This window comes from Citrus clementina, unplaced genomic scaffold (genome assembly GCF_000493195.1).
Source record: "Citrus clementina cultivar Clemenules unplaced genomic scaffold, Citrus_clementina_v1.0 scaffold_2, whole genome shotgun sequence".
Classification (NCBI taxonomy): domain Eukaryota; kingdom Viridiplantae; phylum Streptophyta; class Magnoliopsida; order Sapindales; family Rutaceae; genus Citrus; species Citrus x clementina.
Genome location: NW_006262688.1, coordinates 25,332,010 through 25,346,276, shown reverse-complemented (window position 1 = coordinate 25,346,276; position 14,267 = coordinate 25,332,010). Strand labels below are relative to the sequence as shown.

General features: G+C 34.9%; 3 protein-coding genes across 4 annotated transcripts; 2 read left to right on the top strand and 1 right to left on the bottom strand.

The window, feature by feature from the left end:
- Positions 1 to 149: 149 nt before the first annotated feature.
- On the top strand, positions 150 to 3,526 carry LOC18052523 (peroxisomal membrane protein 13). Its single transcript, XM_006447845.2, has 5 exons — positions 150 to 309; positions 547 to 786; positions 864 to 1,174; positions 2,359 to 2,451; positions 2,756 to 3,526. Exons 1-5 carry the CDS (start codon positions 285 to 287, stop codon positions 2,978 to 2,980), a joined length of 894 nt encoding a protein of 297 aa, XP_006447908.1. The 5' UTR covers positions 150 to 284; the 3' UTR covers positions 2,981 to 3,526.
- A 56-nt stretch (positions 3,527 to 3,582) lies between these two features.
- Positions 3,583 to 6,407, bottom strand: LOC18052522 (F-box/LRR-repeat protein 12). 2 transcript variants are annotated; one of them, XM_024190610.1, is made up of 3 exons: positions 6,179 to 6,407; positions 5,329 to 5,420; positions 3,583 to 5,196 (listed from the first exon to the last, which is right to left on the bottom strand). In XM_024190610.1, exon 3 carries the CDS (start codon positions 5,065 to 5,067, stop codon positions 3,895 to 3,897), a length of 1,173 nt encoding a protein of 390 aa, XP_024046378.1. In that variant the 5' UTR covers positions 5,068 to 5,196; positions 5,329 to 5,420; positions 6,179 to 6,407; the 3' UTR covers positions 3,583 to 3,894. The 2 variants fall into 2 exon arrangements, with proteins under 2 accessions (XP_024046378.1, XP_006447907.1); XM_006447844.2 differs by having other exon boundaries at positions 3,583 to 5,420.
- Positions 6,408 to 8,711: 2,304 nt separating this feature from the next.
- LOC18052521 (60S ribosomal protein L5) lies at positions 8,712 to 11,255 on the top strand. The gene is made up of 9 exons (XM_006447842.2): positions 8,712 to 8,818; positions 9,213 to 9,282; positions 9,372 to 9,463; positions 9,730 to 9,856; positions 9,948 to 10,027; positions 10,121 to 10,237; positions 10,375 to 10,509; positions 10,591 to 10,760; positions 10,938 to 11,255. The coding sequence occupies exons 1-9, from the start codon at positions 8,816 to 8,818 to the stop codon at positions 11,035 to 11,037; spliced, it is 894 nt and encodes a 297-aa protein (XP_006447905.1). The 5' UTR covers positions 8,712 to 8,815; the 3' UTR covers positions 11,038 to 11,255.
- Positions 11,256 to 14,267: the final 3,012 nt, after the last annotated feature.

Below are 14,267 nucleotides of genomic sequence, written 5' to 3'. Positions count from 1 at the left end.
TTTCCGTATAATTTTTTTTTAGTAATTATTGTTGTAAATATTTTCTACTATTTATAGTAATAAGGTTAAAAATAAAATTAAAAAAAAAAAACATATGCAGTTATACAAACTAACATGCGTAAACTAGTCAGAATATAAGTGAAAAAGGAATGGAGGTAATAAAAAAATTAAATAAATAAATAGAAAGACTCAATTTTTGGGGTGCGGTCGTTGCTTAGTTTGTGTTTCATAGGTGGGCGTGAGGCGAGAGATAAGATCGATCGACCTTAATAATTTCTTCGCCCATGGATTCCAATTCTCAACAAGCAGGTGGGTGATCTTTGATTTTCTGCACTTATAATTTGCGTGGCCTTGATGGGTTATCTTTAATAATAACGGCATAATTGATACTTCGCAAACGGCGAATTAGTTTTGTTAGAGTTTGGAACAATTTCAATAATAATAACGGCATAATGTATTATCCTATATAATTTTCTGCAAAATATAAGAATTATTGGCTTTTGATGTCAGCAAGGTTTAATTTTCTCTGTGATTGAATCGTTGTAGCTGGTGGACCTCCGGCGAAGCCTTGGGAGCGAGCTGGTACCTCCTCAGGTCCTACGCCTTTCAAACCGCCATCATCTGGAAGTACCAGTGATGTTGTCGAGGCTTCCGGGACTGCAAGGCCGGGTGACATTGTTTCAACTGCGGATAGAAATACGGCTGTTAACAGAAATAATCTTACTCGGCCTGTACCTACCAGGCCGTGGGAGCAACAACAAAATTATGGAAGCACTTATGGAGGAGGTAAGCTGTGATCTCTTATATGTTTAGTATTTTGTGGTTCTTATATTGGCCTTGATAACTTTTTATGTCAAATGCAGGTTATAATTCCAGTTTGAACTATAACTCAGGATATGGTTCAGGAATGTATGGTTCATCATCATATGGTGGATTGGGAGGGGGATTAGGAGGGTCTTATGGAGGTGGATTATATGGTAACAACATGTATAGAGGGGGTTATGGTGGTCTGTCAGGTTCTGGTATCTATGGTGGGGGAATGTGTAACAGTGGTTTCGGAGGCCCAATGGGTGGTTATGGAATGGGCATGGGTCCTCATGGTGGACAAGATCCGAATAATCCATATGGTGATCCACCTTCTCCTCCTGGCTTCTGGATTTCCTTCCTTCGGGTGGTGAGAAGCATTAATTTTTACTCCCGTTTCCTTTGACTACCTTATTTGTTATCTCGTATATTTCGTGAACACTTTTAGAATCACTAACTTTGACCATTCAGTTCTAACTTATGAGGCCAGACCCTATGGCAATTGATGAGTTGGTCCATGGATAAACGTGAGATTTTGTTCACTTTCGTAAGGCTCAAAAGGGTTCCATCAGTGCTTAAGTGCAGTTAATAGGTATTTGGCACATAAGATGTTTAATGTTCCAAGTCTTACTTTTTGATAGGAAACTCAAGTGCAAAAGAGAAAAGATTTTAGTTCTATATAAGAATTTATCCAACTACCCCTATACAGTGCTATTCCAACTTTAACACCCTATCTCAAAACCCCTTCCCAATTTAGATGAATGAAGAAAAAAGTTGAATATTGGAACTCCTTAAAAACTGAAGCCCAAAGTGAAGCAGGAAGATGGTCTCTATCCCACAATTTTTTCCTTCAAAAATTCAAACATTTCCTTCCTGCCATATCACCCAAAACAGTGCTGCCACTGCACTTTTTCAAAGAGATTTAGTCTTTATTTCTTTTACAAAGGTAGAGGAATTGTCCATAAGAAGACAGTCAGAAGAACCAGGGATGACCCACAGCATATTGGCCTTTTTGCACAACCTATTCCACAATTTTGAAGTCACAAATCAATGAAGAAAAAGATAAGTAGAAGTTTCTGCTCTTTTCTTGGACAACAAACACCAAGAAGGAATGCTTGGTGTTCCAACATAATGTTCCAAGTCTTACTCAACGTTGATTTATGAGCAAGTTTCCATGTATAAGAAATGGCTTTAGTCTTTACCATCTCTTTGCTTCATTATACAAATTCTAGCTCTGCATGATGGAAATTTTCTTTTGGTTCATATTTTTCTTTGTCTACTCTTGTCTAATTGTTAGTTACTTTTCCTCTGTCGTCACGTGGTTGACACATTATTTGTGTTGGGTCTCAATCTTTTCTATTGCTATATAAATCTTAGTTCTTGGATTGTAGAAAATAATTAATATACTCTTTAAAGTTTGTTGCCAGATTTTTTTTTTCAATGAAACTACGCATATTAACCATGCAGAAATATTTTTTAGTATGTTTCATTTCGCATGGTTTCAGTCTTTTCATTGTCCAGGACTCACAATCACTTGTTTCTGAATGTTGGCAGATGCAAGGTGTTGTAAACTTTTTTGGCCGAGTATCAATTCTAATTGACCAAAATACACAAGCAGTTCACATGTTTATGTCTGCACTTCTTCAGGTACTTCTCTCTGCGCATCTTCCATATTCATGTGTGTGTATACATGAGTATAAAATTGGCACCTGCTTTTCATCTTTTAAAACAAAATAACAATTGGATAAGTGAAATCTTATTATTTTTATTTAGCATAACGGCAACCCAATCCTCTCTCCACCTCATGTGAGCAGGGTTTGAACTCCAAACCTCTTGCTTTTCAACACGAGATTTTAACATCCCAACTAGATGGGACTAACAAATATGTATTTGATGGGATGAAGATAAAATGTGATTTACTCACAGTAATTCATAACATGTTCACTTGCAGCTTTTTGATCGCTCCGGACTGTTGTATGGAGAGTTGGCTAGATTTGTATTGAGAATTCTTGGAATCAAAACAAAGCCCAAACAGGTTAATCAACCAGGACCAAATGGACTTCCGGGCCCCCACAACCCACACAACCTCCAGGGGAACCAGAATTACATTGAGGGGCCTAAGGCTGCCCCAAGTGGTGGATGGGACAATGTATGGGGAGACAATGGTACCAGTTAGTTTGATACATCCCACTCTATGCCATCTTTTGAAGGAAACCAATCAGAAACAAATTGTTTTTTGTGGTATGAGAATGGATTTAACCCGTGCTACGCCCACCCGCATAGGTTGGAGTCACCAATGAATGTTGCTTTTTGCTTGAAATAAACCGATCCCCCTCTCCCCATCTTTAAAAGTGCCTGCATTCTTCTGTAGAATAGGAAATTTGTGACAAATTGTCTGTATATGTTCATTTTGTACCAAGAAAAACAAAAAAAAAAGGTTAAGAAAGAGGGATGTAGGCCTGCCGATGTTGCAAGGAAGAAATGATACCCAGAATGTTTAGTTTCTCTAGATATTTGTATTTCAACAAAGAAGTTATTTATTACCCGAGCACGCCTGTAATGTTGGTGACTTTTAATTTTTTTAAATGTAAGCCATAGGTTCGTATCTTATTATATACCTTGGTTTAAAGTTCATGCAAGCGCTGAGAAGACGCATATTGTATATGTATGTGCACTTTGATCAACTTATTCAGAAGGAAACGAACAAAAGAAAGTTCAGGGCTATGGATTGTATGAATAAAATTCAGCAATTATGCAACCTTCTATTGGATTAGACTAAAAATTGGTTACAGAAAGTTGCAGGTAATGGAAAGAAAGCAATGTCCATTGGTGGTGAAACTGAAAACAGAATATAAAAGTAGAAAGGCCGGCAAAGCTACTACTAACAACAATTTCTTACATCAAATCAGGATACAGAGTGTAAAAAAAAAAAAAAGGCAGCTGATGTCTATTGAATGTTCATTTTGTCCAAACAGTAAGTGTTTTATCATTGCAACTAACCACTGTAGGATAAAGTCTAGCTTGATAATCATCAAAGCGATTCCCACCCAATATGTCATGTTAAGAACTAACGTTCAACTAAATGCATCATCATCTAGCTATCCAATCAGGTCCTATACACATTACTTCTTCATCCTTGATGTCAACATTACCTCTGTACATTTTAAACAACTCCCATGCTGTCGAAGATACCCGGCTATTTTTCTTGTTCGCATATAAGATCAAGAGCTGTTTGCACCCATCCCTCAGGGCTTGCAACCCACGATCACATAGATTTCGACACCGGTTCACATGAAGTTTTTCTAAATTATTGCAGTTTAATCCAACAGATGCCCAGCCTGGAAATCGAACTTCATGGCATAATGATAAGTTCCATTCTTCAAGTAATGGACAGCCCTTTGCAATTGCCACAATAGACTCATCCCCAACATTTCTGCACATTCGAAGGTTCAGGGTTTTGAGCCTTGTGGCAAATCCTGTTCCAATTGCTGCCAATCCACCTCCATTAAGAGTCGAGCTCATACCAGAAACGTTTAAAAACTCTAGCCCGCCTCCACTGACGATCCCGATTATCCCCTCTGGTCCAAGCTGACAAGATTCAGCATCTATATAAGCTAAAGTTGGTGAACATCCATTGAAGCCAATGCCAGTTACAGTCCTACAACTAGATGTCCTGACCGCCGTAAGTTGACTGCATCCTTGTGAAAGAGCCCTCAATCCACAGTCAGAAATATGCAAGCAATAAGCAAGATTCACACGCATCAAAGTTGAGCAAGTGTTAGCCAAAGTTTCTAGCCCTACATCAGTAACATTGCACCGATACAAACTAATACTCGTTAAGGAGGAGCAACCAGTAGCAATCACGGAAAGTCCATTATCAGTGATTTGAAAACAACAATCCAGATAAAGAGTTTGCAATTTTGACCCATAATTTTGCAACTGGTTTAGGCCCGAATCAGGTAGCTCAGTGCACCCAGATAGGGACAACCAATTTAAATGCTGAAATCGAGTGAGCAGTCTGCCGACATGGAAGGACCTAATGTCAATAATGGGCTGAGATAGTGAAGAACAAGTGAGTAGGGTAAATGAACACTGGAATTGTAATGATCGACGACACAAATTTTGAATATCAAGCCACCGATGGCAAGTCAAACCAAATGATTCACAATCAGTACCGCAGTCAAGCCACTGGAAAATAAAACATAGGCAATCATCAGGCAGGTCCATGATAGAGGTCTTCCCATCACCAGATGAACCTTCCATCTCAACCTTGTTGAGTATCTTCTGAAGGCTGTAGAGCTCGAAGTTTTATATTGAACTTTTTATAAGCTGAGCTGGTAGCGTTGGGAGAATCAAAACCACAGAGAGCAGATGAGCATCCGTAACCATAGCCTATATGAACCCCACATTTCCGACATAGGAGTTTAGTTTTCGAACGATAACGTCCCCAAGCGACAGGAAAGCAGTTTACCTCATCAACCTGAGTGAATCGACTAAGATCAATGGAAAGGAAGGAGATAAAACCTTTCTTTATGGATTTTTGATACTCAGATCCTATGCCAGAGGTGATCCGATTTGAAGATGTTAAATTTAGAGGGTATCCGCACGACCCACAACTGAAAAGAAAGGATTTGAAAAAGAAATTAGTTTCTATATCTGCTATAATTGCCAGGAAACTATGACATGTTTCATAGGTAAAGAGCAAAAAGGATTGGGATGTTGAATCTAGAATAACTTATTTTCAGCAACAATGCTACCGAGCCATTTTTGAAGTGAAATGTACCAGTTTGTGGAAAATGAAGAAACCATTGTTCAAGAACAATATTACTCGAACAAGGGACTATTGCGATACTGTATACAACAAAAGTAACCACACAAATGCTTAAGCAAGTCTTAACAAATTGGTCCTTTGACACAAAGATGAGATCTGGATAATCTATATATTGCAAATGGGATCAGCCTGTGATATGATAACGCAGAGTGCCAACTGAATAATTTATGACTAGAAAACTAAAACTTATTTTGTTAATATTTATCTGCACCTAATGCAGCCTCCAGTAGATTAAAAAATGTTCTTTTATCATCTCCTGTGAATTAAATGTTCACTAACAACTAGCAGCATTATCAAAATTAATAAAATGAATGAATCCAAATAAACTAAAAAGGAAAAAAAATGAACAAAATGCAAGAACTTGCATTATCCAAAATGATATTGTTTTACTAGCATCATAAACCCAAGAAAATCACCACAAAACCCCAAATTAAAAAATACCCAGATGGCGAAATAATCAATTTTAGTATAAGAAAAAAATCATAAATTTGAGGCAAAAATTAAACCAAAAAAAAATCAGGAGAGAGAAAGGAAGTGGTTTACCTGTAAGAGACGTCAGCTTGGGACATTCTCTTTGTGAGAATCAGAGAAAGGTTTTGGGTTTCATTTGATTAAAATGAAACAGAGCCAGTCAGATCGAAATATTTTGAGTATTATTTATTGAAAGGAAAGACAAAATGCCAACCCCATTTGCTTTGCTTGTCGTGTTGAGACTTGTTTACTTTGGAAGCCGCTTCGGCACGTCGACTTTCGACTCTGTTCTTCGTCTTGTTCTCTTTTGGTGGTGCATAGTTAATATATGATGGGAAATTATCTCGGCACCGCCGCTAATTCAGACTAATTATTAAAAAAAAAATTGATTCATTCAATGCATGCATCATCTATAATTTTAAACTTATGTCAATGGACTACTGGATCACTAACATCATTTGAATTTGTTAATTTATCTAATCAAAATAATTATTTTATCCTTAAATGTAATAGAAGGCTATTTCACCCTTTGAAATTTTAAAAAATATAAAATTTATAAATTTAATTAAAAGACCATTATTAAAAAAAAAATTAAAAGACCATTCAATAAACTTCTTTGTTTATCTATCATGATGCTTCTTATGTAATTATAAATTTTATTATTTTTTAAAATTTAAAGAATAAAATAATCTTTTAATACATTCATTAATGAAATAATCATTTTGTTTAGATTCTTTAATAGATTCTAATGGTATTAGTAGGAAATTGATTGATTGGTTGGTATAAATTTAAAAATATAGGTGGTGCATAAAATGTGTCAAATTTCTTCTTTGTAGTTAGATTTATATATAAAAAAATAGAGATGGTGCATATATAATTTTCTATTTATAAATATTTTAGAGAAAAAAGAGAGAGCCCTTGTTTTTAATACACAGAAGACAAAACACACTTTACGATCAAATCTCAATAAATAATTGTCTAGTTAATTAATAAATAACAACACATTTCGTTTCCAGCTTATTATTTTCTAATAATCTTGCGAAATGAAGATAATAATTTTTTTTTTCGAATCAATTAGGACCAAATGAAAATAGAAAAGTAATAATTAGCCTAATATAAAAAATATTAATATAAATAACATACAAAATTCATAATATCTGTGAGTTTTTTTCTTGAAAATTTTTAATTTTCTCAATTCAACTTTTGGGATATTCAATTTGAAAAGTACACACATCAATTTTATGTCTACATATAATCTAGTTACATTAATTTTTTTTTTTTGGCTTTAATATACATGTTCATAACATTTATTAATATTTTTTGTGTGTACACGAACATTTATTGTTTTTTTTTATATATACGTGTGATAACTTTCAAAATTCATTCATAAATTGATAAAAAAAAATAGTACACATGCATTAATAAATTATTCCTAGCTAAGACAATATTTTTCTTTCTTGTCTTTGTCCTAACAATATTATTTTTTATAGAAATGGTAGTGTATGTGCTTTCTTTTTTTCATTTTGCAGTACTAATACAGAAACCCTATTTACTAAAGAAATTAATGTTCTCTGCTAAGATCAATTTAAAATCGGCAAAGTCTCTTTGTTGTTGTTAAGGTAGGTGAAATTGGCCCTTATTGATTGCCCTACCATCACGGCATCACCCAATCAAAAATAAATTTTTATAGTTTCGATCTAACAAAATCTCGGTGTATATATGTATCATTTTTGGTTATTTTGCAGTTTGGCACTCATTTTCTTAAAATGAGAGAACCCCTTACTCGATAAGCCCATTCTTTTATTGAACTGAATTGATGAATTCTCGATTGTATTTGCATGGCCTTGTCGTGAATCTTGAGATATATATATACTTCATTCATTTGAATTATTGTTTGAAGGAAATGTCAAGTGCAGCATGGGCATTCATGGTATTGTCACGCACGCTTGTTGATCAGATTTTGAAGTACACATTGTCGAAATGTCTGGTGCAACGTGCACACGCGTGCGCGCAGACACAAATTTGTTTGAATTATCATACTATCGAACACACAATTTTAAAGTTTAAGATGCAGACATCTTAACTAATGGATTTTTGACCCAGTGATAAAATTCTTATACTTGTAATATTAAGTGTAAGATTCGAGTCTTCTTATACTTATAATATTAAGTGTAAGATTTGAGTCTCTACACAAATATTATGAAGGTTAATTTCACTTTACAATATTAAGTACAAGATTTGAATTTCCATACAAATATTATGAAGGGTAATTTCATTCAAATTTCTATAAAAATATTATAAAGATTGATTTTAATTGTTGATGTAGTATCTTTTATCATAAAACACAAAATTTATTATTATTATTATTATTTTAACTTTTTTTTTAACGTACATTATTGCCGATATTTGTCATTGAGGACTTGAGTCTCCACTTTTGTAATATCATACGTAGCACAAATAGCATCTTAAAAAATGTTTTAAGAAAAAAATTGCAAAAACGCGTCTGCCATCGACACGTGTTCATCACAAGAGGAAGGCGCACCTTTACAAACTACACCAGCGTGCACGCCCACCATCCTCTCCAATAAAACCCGACCGTAAATTCGCTTTCTTTAAACGAGCGTGTTAGGGTTTAAGTACATTGGATTTAGCTCGCGGCTCCTTCACAACTTCTCGAACTCTGCTGCTTCTACACTTTGAGCTTCAGCAATGGTAATAACACAATCGTTGTTCTCTCAAGTATCGTGTTATTAATCAGAATTCCGTATAGTGTCTTTGATTTATTGTTTAATACTCTTTTTTTCATTTAATTTTATTACATTATGTATGTCAGATCCTTGTGGCTTTGTCTATTTTAAGTAATAATGCATCTGCGCTTTCTTCTGGATTAATTTTATAAATTCCCAGTTGAGGAAATTTTTATATTGAGTTCATTTAGTAGTGATTATAGAGTGACTAGGGTTTCCTTAGATCTAGTTTTAGCCAAGAGTCTTTCTTTTTTATTTTGTAACGACAGTAGTTCCATTTTGTTTGAGAGTTTTAGGGACTTTATGTTTTGGTAATTTTGTTATGTAGTGTATGATCTCCAAATGATTGTTATTTCTAGGCCTTTGCCAAAGCTCAAAAGTCAAAAGCTTACTTTAAGCGATATCAAGTTAAGTACAAGAGAAGGCGAGGTATGTTGTTATTGAAGTTATCCAAAGCTTGATGTTACTGTGACTTTGATTTCTGCCCTGGCGGGTTAATGTCTACTTGAATTTTGTAGAGGGAAAGACTGACTATCGGGCTAGGATTCGCCTGATCAACCAAGATAAAAACAAGTACAACACGCCAAAGTATCGGTTTGTTGTGCGATTCGTATCCTTATTGTTTTACTTTATTACTGTTTCACTAATTTTCTGGTAAAGTTGTCGTTTTTCTTATGCTGGTGAATATCTTAATTTGTTACTGACCTGTTTTATGGGCACATAACTAGATCCCGCATAAATTTATGTGATTCAATATATGAAGTCTTGGATGAGCTATTGCAGACTGAAATATTGCATTGTGGTTATTCAAAAACATGTACTTATGTGCTTGTTTAATATTCATTTTTGGTGTTGTACCCTTAACCTAATTGTTAGACCAACAAAGATATCACTGCACAAATTATATCTGCCAGCATAGCCGGGGATATAGTCCTTGCATCTGCTTATGCCCATGAGCTTCCCCGTTATGGTCTTGAGGTGGGCCTCACTAATTATGCAGCAGGTATTGGATTTACTTCTTGCCAAACTACTATGCTTTTTTTTTTTCCCTCTCAAAACCAGCTAGGTTCTTAATTCCTGCTGTCTGGTTCCAGCTTATTGCACTGGACTCCTCTTGGCCCGCCGAGTCCTGAAAATGCTTGAGATGGATGCTGAGTATGAGGGGAACGTTGAGGTACATGGCATGTCTTTTTTTGTGTTTGTTGTCAAAAATTGCAATTCCACACTTGGGTACTAAATTTAAGTTTCATTTTGCTTGCTGTGACAGGCAACAGGAGAGGACTATTCAGTTGAGCCAACTGAGAACAGGAGGCCTTTCCGTGCCCTGCTTGATGTTGGTCTTGTGAAAACAACTACTGGTAACCGTGTCTTTGGCGCTCTTAAGGTAATTTTTAAATTTATTCAAACAAGTTATGACTATATTAATGGCTTTAGTACTACATTGGATCTTTCTGATTATTTGCTTTCTATTTTAACCGTATTATTTGTTTTTGTCAATTTCCTATTATGTCTTGATTTTAGGGTGCATTGGATGGTGGACTTGATATCCCTCACAGTGAGAAGAGATTTGCTGGATTCAGTAAGGATAGTAAGCAACTTGACGCTGAAGTTCACCGTAAATACATCTATTGTGGTCATGTCGCTGCCTACATGAGGGTGAGTTTTATATTTTACAGAAGTGTTTGACCCGCTAAACAAGATGCGTTTCCCACTTGCAACTTATTGTTTATTGTTTAGACTTTGATGGAAGATGAGCCAGAGAAGTACCAGTCTCACTTTTGTGAATACATCAAGAGAGGTATTGAGGCTGATAACCTTGAAGAGTTGTACAAGAAGGTACATGCTGCCATCCGTGCAGACCCTAACCAGAAGAAATCTGAGAAGAAGCCTCCAGCAGAGCACAAGAGGTATGGCCAATGCATCATGTGGTTGAATTAAATTTCTCAACCTGGTGTTACTTCTGTATGTTAGAGCAGGTCTGTTGATTGGACTATCAAGTTCATCAAACAGTGTGTTTTCTTCAGTATTTGAGTCGGTGGCAATTACAACCATTGATGATTGGCACACGTCCTTTTGTGTGACAGGTACAACCTGAAGAAACTGACGTACGAGGAAAGGAAAGCCAGGTTAGTTGAAAGGTTGAAAGCACTCAATGCTGCTGAAGACGATGAAGCCGATGAGTGAATGCGATACTAGGAAGTTTTTGTTTCTTAGTTCAATAGGTTATTTTCAGAGATTACTAAAATTAAAGAACCTGGCTTGTTTGATAGGTTGAGAACAGTGTTGTTTCTATGAGCTTTCAAATGCTGATGAGACCTGGTTGTTTGCTGAAATTCCAGTATTTCAATCTTTTGTAGTCAATGTGCTGAAATTAGACAATGCAACAAATATTTTTACTCTGAGTGATCATAGCGAACCAGCAGCTAGAGAAATTCCTTCTGGACTAACTAACTATGTTGACGGGAGATTGCTGATTCTTCACACTGAAGTAGTGAGATTGATACACCAGAAAATCTCTGTAAATAATATTGTTGGAATTAAGGGGAAAAAATATGATCTTAACGATACTTTCAATAAATGAATAATTTATCAATTTATTGATAAATAAATATTTATTAATTTAATAAGAATTTTATGTTTTAATTATTAGTGTCGTTGGGCGTGACTACTATTCCTTTCAAGTATATTAAAAAAAATTAATAAATGTTAGAACATTTACATAGGAGCAGAAAAATTAATATAAATGCATTGTCCATAGACGTGAAATTGATGTATGTATTTTTCAAATTTAATACCTTAGAAGTTAAAAGTATTTCAGATGCTTAAAGTATACATAACACAAATTTTATAAATACAGCAGTCATTATATTTTTTCTCTCAATTAATCATATGTATATTTTAGAAAAGAGTTAAATTAAAAAAAATTAAAATTGTCAAGAAAAACTCCTTAATATTATGAATTTTATATATCTATTATTTTTTATTTGTATTTCACTAATTGTTAATATATATTTCATTGAACCCTATAGGATTCCCATTAAAAAAAAATTGTTATCTTATGCATTTAGCAAGATGATTAATTTAGTACATTGGTGTAAGTTGGGACCTAAATATTTATAATCTAATCAAGGTTATTATTTTTATCAAATATTGATTTATTGAGGTTTTATTTTGCTATCATCTATCCTTTATTATTTACATAATATTTAATAATCTCCCTGTCACAAAAAATCTAAAGAAAAAAGAAGCATAAATGGGTCATTTTATTGATATTGGATTTTCAAAATATAAAATACATATCATTAAAAAAATATTTTTTAAAAATAAAAATTACAAAAAAATTATTCATGCTAAAACTTATATTTTTTATCATTAATATTTTAATTTCATTCATATTTAATTTATAATAAATATGAACAAAAACATATTTGAAAATAAAAAAAATAGTTTAGGAAAATTAAGGGATAACTTGCCAATCTTCCCTGTGTTGACATGAGGAAGCGCTTATTTAACTGATCGCAGCACTGACACTTCCAATATTACAAATGCATTCTTTTTATGGCTTATCTAACTAAGTTTTTTGAGGCCTTTACCATGCCTACTTGCATGAACTTGCAATGCCCATCCAAGCCTTGGTGAACCACCGGTTAAATATTTGGGAAATTTACGAAAATAACCATAAAATTTTTGCTATTTTCACAATTAACCCTCTCAACTTTTTTCTATCAACATTAGCCAAACACACGCTTTTCTCCCCAAATTACCCTTCTTTATAATCGAAAAGAAGCTTGGTGCGACAGGCCCAAGTCTTGGTGCGACAGGCACCAGTTGCACCAAGCTTTGACAATGAAGAAGGGTCAGTTGGACATGTTCAGAAGGAAACTGGAAGCTGAAAAGGAGAAACACCAAAACTGCATTCAAGAAACACAAAGGATCACGTTGAATGGAATTCAGACCGGTTTTTCGACAGTTTTTGAGTCGTTGGCAGAATTCTCCAAGACTTCTCTAACGATGTATAATGACCTATTGACGTACAGTGAGAATGCTGGAAAAAATGGGATCCCGACATACATTGAAGGCTCACAAGTTGAAGAAAATGGCAGCAGTTGAGTCCATATATGTGAGCCAAGGGCTTAGGTGGATTTCTGATGTGTGTTTGCAAATCGTATCAAGTCGGAGCAGCTCGCTGAGACAAGTATATTTATGTCTATTGTGGGATGAATTTTTTTTTTTCAAAGGATTGCCATTTGTGTGCTCGAAAGGTTTGCCCATAATTTTGTAATACGACTTGTATATTCCTGCTTCATTTCTCTTGGCAAGGTTGGCCAAGAAGTGTGAAGGAAGGCAAATGGGCAGTTAGGTGTACGTAGATAAAACTTAGTTGACGAACCGAGGATTTTCATTTGTTATGTGACAATTGATCCTCTGGATCAGCGACTGATTATTTTGCTTTATGCTCAGGAAGCTCCTCCATGCAACCCTTCAGAAAATCATTAAGATCCCAACTACCATTCTGCGCAGCATCTAACTCTGCAGGCTTTGGGCAGCAGAGTGAAATAGCAAGCTTGAGACTGCTACACAAAGCAAAAAACTATGGGCGCATGTCCTCTCCTGAAGCTTTTTCAAAGACTAATGTCTATAAATGCTCTCTGTAGAATATCATTTAGGTATTCCGCAACTTTAAAACTCGGGGTGTGACTAACATGCAGTAGCTCTACCATAGAGTTTCTCCCACTTTTTAATTCTCTAAAATCCAATTTCGGAATTCAAATTCCCCGAGATTTTCCATCAAAAGCCACGTTGCGAAATGCTAGGCGGGCTGTACGGATGCTGAAATTAGTACAAAACTGGAGAGAAGAAGGCAAGAGGAAGAGGAAAGGGAGATGAGAGAGAGGGGTAATTTGGTCTCAACGGTTCTTTTATGGCTAATGTTGATAGAAATTTGTTTGAGAGGTTAAGATGGAAAAAACTAAAATTTTTATGGTTATTAGTGTAAATTTCCCTAAATATTTTGGTAGTTTATTATTGCATAAAAGATTAGACATTTGTATGACACTTGAAAAGCACAAGATAGCAAAGCCTCAAAAAATTTTACTTTGGTATTGCTCATGATCATGATTTAATAAAAATGCCTCACAAATGTACATGCAAACAACCACTCAGTTGGAAAGTTTGCTTCAGATTTGTAGAACCCTTTTCCGTAAAATAGTTGATATAATAACCTCATTGCCTGGATTAAAATCTCTAACATTGACATCTGCATCTTCCCAGTTGCCAAGTTGAGCAAGTAACCATTACATCAGCATATACCCAGTGCTCGATGCAGTTGTAAAGATGAGTCGGGATATATATTGCCAACTGCAAGGAAAATAGCCAACATTGGTCATACAATATACAAAATGTTGGTGAAAAAA